The 8,084-nt window shown below is 39.1% G+C and overlaps 1 protein-coding gene across 1 annotated transcript; it reads right to left on the bottom strand.

Moving 5' to 3' along the window:
* Positions 1 to 7,242: 7,242 nt before the first annotated feature.
* LOC127224848 (interferon alpha-12-like) lies at positions 7,243 to 7,815 on the bottom strand. The gene has a single exon (XM_051187999.1). The coding sequence runs from the start codon at positions 7,813 to 7,815 to the stop codon at positions 7,243 to 7,245; it is 573 nt and encodes a 190-aa protein (XP_051043956.1).
* Between the last annotated feature and the right edge of the window lie 269 nt (positions 7,816 to 8,084).

The following is an 8,084-nucleotide window of genomic DNA, read 5'->3' as shown; positions in this document are numbered from 1 at the left end:
CAGGCCATGGGGTTGTGCCTCACTGTTCCCCAAAGTCAGGACTAATGTAGGTATCTCCCTTTCTGTCTGTCATTTGAACACTAAGGTCTACAGTGCTCTTCAACCTGTAACAAGTACCCCTATCCTGAATGCTGGTTCCTTCTTGGTCAGTGTGTAGAGAATCTGATGCCAATATGATACCATTTTCCAAGTACCATGTGACTCACTCAGTGGCTTTTGAGTTACCCACACTCTCTGCTGCACAGTGACACAATACCTTCCATCCTTCTCTTGTCCCCCAGCCCCTGAGAGTGTGCTCACCACATCCTGATGACTTCAGCTCTCATACTGGATATTTTGCTTGGCTTTCAGAATCTATATCCTAGAGGGTTACTGTTCTTATTATGTTCATGTGAAGGGCTTTTTAAAAATGTAGTGACTCACATTTCTGGGGATCAGAGTACTAAGTAATTCCCAGATATTAACAGCAATAATATGAGTTGCCTATATTGAAGAAGAAAAAATTTTATACAGAGTAGATACATTTTCTGTTTGTCTTAATTTCATACATAGTAATTATTGTCAAATACTCCTCTATGGTGAGCACTTAATCATTGAATATTTGTGTTTGAAGTGACTGGATTAAACTATAAGACACTCTGATGTCTGATCATTAATTACAGTTATGTGGGAACCAAGCTCGAAAATTGTTTATCCAGTTTCACTGTAGTAAGTGATCGAGGGTCCTTGCATCCCCATCTCCATTCAACTCCAAAGTGCATGGTAAAGACTTTCAGACTATTCTTCTGGAGAGGAAGAGCTTTGTGTCCTTAAATTGTTCAAAATTTTTCTTTTATTTTTATTGTATTTTTGAGGTATTCACTTAATGGTGGATTCTGCTAACTGCCTTTCCTTGAATTTACTCACTAATGATGTTAGACAGTAAAATGTCACAATTGGATAGAATCAGTTATCTTTGGTTTTTATTACATTTAACATTTACTTACTTATTTACTTTTGTCTTTTCTACTTTCCTAGAGAGCAAAACCTAGTTTTGGTTTTTAGCCTAGAAATAAAAATGTGACATCAGTTGTTACAAAATAAAAAAGAGAGGAAGTGACTTTTGCTGATTAGATGGGAAGCAATATCAGTAATGTTAGCAACATTCAGTATAGTACTCGGGGAAGTCTTACCATAATGAAATAAAAGAGTTTGTAACATGTAAATGATGGCATATCAAAAGTGACCTAAGATTTAATGGAGTTTCATTGAAAACTTAACAACATTCCACTCAGAACTGGCAATGAAAGTTCTTAGATATACATAGAAGCACAAAGCGCAGTGGTAGCAGTATTACAATAGCTGAATGCATACCCTACAGAGTTACAGTAATTAAAATAGCAGGGTGCTAATACAAAAGGAGATACAAGGATCAGTGCAAAGGAACTCTTTTCCCAGGATTGAATACACAACAGCTATACCCCACCTGAATGGCTCTCAATTATCACTAGCACACACTGGTGGGATGAGATGGGTCTCTTTTGTAGTTGTGGCTGGGAGAAGGAAACTAAATCTATGTCTGCCACTCTGTACAACAACCAAGTCCAAATGATACAGACTTGAACATGACACAAAAACTTTGAAGTTTGTGAGTGATACATAAATATTTCATTGCGGCTGTAGGCAAGGGTTTTATGAAAAGAACACAAAGGCCTTGGGAACAATTTGAACTGAAAAATGGGAAATTAAAATATTCTTTAAAAAAATGTCAAATCTTCTGCATAGCAAAGGAACACTGGCTTAAGTGAATATATAGCCTACAGGAAGAAAGAAAAAACATTCTCACTACTCATATTGCTATACATTAATACTAGAATGGATAAAGATCTTTAAAAGTGCTAAAACAATACACAATTCCATTAATTCTAGGACAAGTTAATGAAGAGATAGTTCTCAAGAGGTCAAGTTATAAAGTGCCGATGAACATTTTAGAAAATGTCCTGTGGTGATATATTGTTTATGATCTAATAAAGGTTCTGGAGATCAAAATGCAAAACTAGTCACAGCCATAGAGCCTGGCAGTAGTGGAACATGCCTTTAATCAAAGGACCAGGAGACAGAAGCAGATTGATCTTTGTTAGTTCAAGGTATCCCTGAGCTATACAAAATTGATCCAGCCTAAAAGAGAAACAGCTCACACAAAAGAAATCTCAGCCCTCAGGATCAGACGCTTTTAATCCCAGCACTAGGGAGTGATATTGCTGGGCTTAGAAAGGAATATAAGGTAGGAAGAGACAGGAACTCTGAGGATTGTAGGCTGAGACTTGGTGGAGAGCAGTGTACTGTGCACTGGGCATACCCTGAGGACTTGTAGAGACAGGATCACCCATTTTGGTTTGAGGTAGAGGTAAGACTTAGCTGCTTTGCTTTTCTGATCTCTCAGTGGCTTTATTAAATCATAAACAAAATATCACCACAATGTACAGCATCATTAATGGTCAGGGAATTTTAAATCAAAACTACGCTTACATTTCATCTCACCCCAAGCAGAATGGCTAACATCAAGTAAAAGCTGGTTTGTTTTGACTAAAGGTGAGTAGGAACATTTATATTTGGTGATAGGGATGTTAATTAGTGATGACACTATGGGTGTCATTATGTTTCTCAAAATAAATTTAATAATGAAGCTACAATAAGATCCAGCTGTATAACTTCTGTGTATACATCAGAAAGAGCAAATTGAACTGACCATAGAGACTTCTGCAATCCATGTTTATTATGGTACCACTTAACAATAGACAAAATATTCAATTAGCCTAGATGTATGGCAAAAGGTGAATGAGTAATTTAAAACACACACACACACACACACACACACACACACACACACACACACACACACACATATATATATATATATATATATTCAATTATGAGGAGAAATAAAATAAAGGGTAAATACAACTTTTATGTCTAATATGTAGCAGACTTTTCTGATACAAATAAGAATAAATCAGACAAACAGCTGACCTGACCAAGTGAGAGCATATGGACCCCAGTCATGAAGCTGGGAAACCAGCATTGGACCAAACCAAGCCTTCTGAATTGTGGGTGTCAGTTAGAAGGCCAGGGAAGTCTATGGGGCCTCTGACAGTGGAACCAGTATTCATTCCTAGTGCACAAATGGACTTTGGGAGTCCATTCCCCATGGAAAGTTACTCTCTCAGCCTAGGCCCTCCCCAAAAATGATATGACAGATTTTTATGATCCACCATGGAAGATCTCATCCTCCCTAGGGATTGAATGAGTGTGGGAAAGGGGGTCAATGGGGAGCATGGGAAGATGGGAGGGTGAGGGAACTGAGATGGATATGTAAAATAAGATTGTTTCTACATTAAATAAAAAAGATTTTTAAAAAGAACACTAGAACACATTTGGATACAAATGTCACACTAAAATGTGTAGTATTTACAAGACACCACACCTTGATCAAAGTATATCAATTTGACACTAACCCTGAAGAGTCCCATTTTTGGCTAGCTCTCACAAAGTGGAAAGGTGCTTTTCACATTTCTAGGGAAGAAAATACATTATACATCTTAACAAGCTATGAACCCTGTGAGCTACTATCATGACAGTCCTGGAAAGCCACACCCATTACAGCAACAGTGGAATAAATGTTATGGGAGAAATCAAAAATGTTCTAATGGGATCTCTGGCCTGCTCCAAAAGAAGAAACTCATGCCTTGTACTATAAACCTGGCTAAGAACCCATGGCTTGGAAGGTCAGAGGACCTACTGCTATAAGGGACACAGTATCAGAGACCCTTCTAAATACTTGCTTACCTTTACACACACAGGCTAGTGCAAAACTCATTCTTTTCCAAAGAAACGTCTTTGTGCAGAATACAGTCTTTCATACAAATACTCATAGTTAATCAAAGTCCAAACCACAAGTGTGGTAGAGTGCTCTCCCCTAAATGGATTGTCAATACCACACCTCCTTATTCGACCAAGGCTCAGGGAACATTGCAGAAGTAGCAAAAGGATTGTAAGGCCACAAGGTGGGGAAGGTTGCTGCAAAGTTATCTTTGGACATAACAGGGCCATTGGACTCATGAACTCAAGACAGCTGTGATTGTGTGCACGAGATATACATAAGCCAAGCCAGTCTACACTCCAGCATGGATAGGGAAGAGGCTCACAATGCTCCATCACAATATCAAGTCCCATTGGCAGTTGATGACCAATGAGGAAGCGCTAATTTTGTTCAGTGGTGTGACCTATGGTACATGACCCATTATTCCAGGGCTTCTACCCTGTACCTATGCAAATATGGAAAGTACTAATTGATCTAGATGGGTGGTAATAAAAGGAAAACAAAGAAAAAACAAGAAGAGAATGAGTTGGGATAAGAATATGGTAGGGAAGTCTGGGAAGATTCCAATGCAGGAAGGAAATGGTGGATATGATGTAGCTATATTGCACAGATATATAAAATTATCAATAATAGATTCAAATTGTAAAAATTGTACCAAGTCACAGTTAGATAAGAAACAGATTTTCTTGCTTAATATTGTACAACACGTTGACAACACAGAACACTACTACACATTTAAAAAACATTAAAGAAAAAGATTTTAGGATAATTTTTCTACAATGGAATGGTAACTACAAGATGGTTGGGTCCACTTTTATTTAAGAACTATACAATTTAAACATTGTCTTAATTAGGGTTGCTATTGCTGTGATGAAACACCATGACCAAAGGAACTTGGGTAGGAAAGTGTTTACTTGTCTACACTTCCACATCAGAGTTCATCATTGAAGGACAGGAATAACAAAATGACTAGAACTTGGAAGGATAGTTGATGCAAAGGCCATGGAGGAGTGCTACTTATCGGCTTGCTATTCAGGGCTTGTTCAGCCTGCTTATACATCTGAGACCATCAACTCAGGGAGGGTACCACCCACTACATCAATTACTAATTGCCTACAGGCATGCCTACAACACCAGCATGTGGAGGAATTTCCTTAATTGAGGCTTCCTCTTCTCAAATGACATTAGCTTTTGTCAAATTGAAAACTAGCCACCACAAGAGAACCCCTGTCATTTTGACACATAAACACATCACTGTTAAGTCCCAAACTTTCCTTTTCTTGTTCATACCCACAATCACATTAATATGAATTTCACAATATAAATATTCCAAGTTTTAAGAGTGTCACAGTCTTTAAGCATTCAAACATTTACAATTTTAAAGTCTCTTTGAAATATCTCAAATTGGGGTTGGGCATGAAAGGGCTCAATGGTTAAGAGCACTGGCTGCTCCTGCAGAGGACCTAGGTTTAATTCCCAGCACCCACAAAGTGGCTCAGAGTCACTTGTGTCTCCTATTCTATAAAATCTGATGTTCCTTTCTGACCTCCACAGGAATCAGGCATACATGTGGCATACAAACACACATGAGGAAAATAAATAAAAAAATTAATGAAGGTATAAAAATTTAAAAATATCCAAACTCTCTTTTGAAATGCAAAGTATCTCAACTGTGAGCTCCTCTAAAAGTCAAAAATAAATAATTACTTCAAAACAGAAGGAGAACACAGTCACAATCTGAATAAAGCCAAATCAAACTCCCACAATGCAAAGAACTCAATGCCCAATACCTGGGATTAACTCACAGTATTCTTTGCTTTTCCAAAGGGCTTGGGTCACTTCTACAGATCCACCCTCTGCAGCACACACATTGGCTCCTAGCTCAGGTCAGCTAGAGTACACATCTACTGGTCTTCTTGTGGACTTCCCAAGGTTACTGACATCTACAAAATGCTGGTATCTCTTGCTGAGATGGGCTGCTTTTTCACCAGTAGCTTCTCTGCCAGAGTGCCACCCCTCAGATGCTCTCCATGACTCCTTCATGCATTCAAAGCCAGCACCAGATGGATGATTCTTATACTACCAAGTTCCACTGCCAGAAGGAGGTACAACCTTGAGGTACAAACCTCAGGAACAGAGCTTGCATGTTCCAAATCCAAGGAAACCCTTCCTAGATTATTTCAGTTTAGTTGATGCTGGTCTTTTCTTAATCTTCCCTGATTTCTCAGATCCTTCTCACCAACATCGAAATTCCCAGTAAAACAAAGGTTTCACTTTAGCATTTCTGGTAACTTGTCAATCACAGCTGATTCTTCAGGCCCAGCTAACAAGAACCAGATACTTAACTGAAATAGCAAAAGGCTCTGAGAGTCATTAACAGATTCTCAAAATTCCCTCTGAAAATTTTCAGGTTAGGCTTATATTGTCTGCATTTCTCTCAACATTCTTATCTTCCAAGCTCCCATGGAACATATTACCAAGCTATGAACACTCAATGGCTTTTCTAGACCAATGTTCCAAAGTGTTTCCACAATCCTTCCCAAAGCATATAATCAGGTCTATCACAGAAGCACTCCCATAATCTTGGTACCAATTTCTGTTGTAGTTAGGGTTACTACTGTTCTGATAAAATGTCATGATCAAAGCAAGTTAGAGAGGAAAGAATTTGCTTGGTTTACTATTCATCATCAAAGGAGGTCAGAACAAAAACTCAAAGGGGGCAGGCACTGATGCATAAGCCATGGAAGGGTGCCGCTTGCTGGTGTGCTCCTTATGGATTGCTTAGTTTGCTTTCTTTAAGTTGCTCAGGGATAGCAACTCCCATGATGGGCCAGGAGCTCCCACTCAAGTATTAATTAACAAAATGCACTATGGGATTTATTAAAGATGAATCACATGGACACATTTCTTTATGATACTCACTCCATTCAAGTGAGTTTAGCTCGTATCTGGAGGACATAAAACTAACCAGCATAAAATGTGTCCTATAAGTGTGTTGAATTTCTAACCTATAATATGTCATTTTTAATGAAATTTGTACTATTGAAGATATATAAACAATGGACAGATACAAAATTGATATAATATTTTGTGACACAGAAAAATAATTTTATAATATATAGACAACAGGTTTATTATATTAAAGAAAATATAAAATTTCACATGGCATTATAACAAATTTTATAGTTAAATAAATATATATATAAATAAAACTAACTTGATGAATCTAGAAGATGATGTCTATATAACATACACAATACTGCTCATAACTGATGAAATATTTGATTTATGTCAAAATCAGGGAGATCACTGAGAGAGCAGAATCTGGGCAGTGAGATGCAGTGCCCTAGTCCAGAAGAGTCCTCTCCACTTTAGCTCAGGACTTACTCCTTCTCCTCACTAAATCTTGCCAGCAAGGTGTCTGAGGAAGTCAGGGCTCTCCAGACTTCTGCTCTGACCACCTCCCAGGCACAGGGGCTGTGGTTCTTCTCTCTCAGGTAGACAGTGATCCTGTGGAAGTATTTCCTCACAGCCACCAGGGAATCGTCCTGGCTCAGGGGAGGTTCCTGCTCCCCCACCTGCTGCATCAGACAGGCTTGCAGGTCATTGAGCTGCTGGTGGAGGCCAGTGCAGAAGGTGTCTAGGAGGGCTGTCTCCCAAGCAGCAGATGAGTCCTTTGAGCTGAAGAGGACAAGGACTTGCTGGGTCAGTTCCTGCAGGACAGGGATGGCTTGAGCCTTCTGGATGTGCTGGGCATCCACTTTCTCCAGAGGGAACGCAAAGTCCTTTCTGTCCTTCAGGCAGGAGAGAGGGGAGAGTCTCCTCATTTGTGCCAGGAGTGTGAAGGCTCCATTGTTCCTGAGGTTATGAGTCTCAGTCAGGTTACATCCTAGAGAGCGAGTTGACCAGTAGTTCATCACCACCAGGGCCATCAGGAAAGCACAGGGTCTAGCCATTGTGGATGCTGCAAAGGATGCTTGTCCTATGGGCTCTTGGTCCTGAACGTTCCTCTCTAGAGTCTCTGAAGACAATGCTGTGTGCATGTGTCTTAAAAAAGAAACCACCAGTTTCCATTTTCTATTTTTCCTCCCATTATTTTCCCATGTTCTTTTCACTTTCTTTTAGTCATCTATGTTAATGTCTGTCCTTTTTTTCAGCCATTTTTGTTTCCATTATTTCTCTAATTTTATTGCACCCCTCAGAAAAGCTTCATCAGATTTTATTT

The sequence above is a fragment of the Phodopus roborovskii genome, unplaced genomic scaffold (genome assembly GCF_943737965.1).
Source record: "Phodopus roborovskii unplaced genomic scaffold, PHOROB, whole genome shotgun sequence".
In the NCBI taxonomy this organism is placed as follows: Eukaryota; Metazoa; Chordata; class Mammalia; order Rodentia; family Cricetidae; genus Phodopus; species Phodopus roborovskii.
This window is presented reverse-complemented; position numbering and strand designations above follow the sequence as displayed.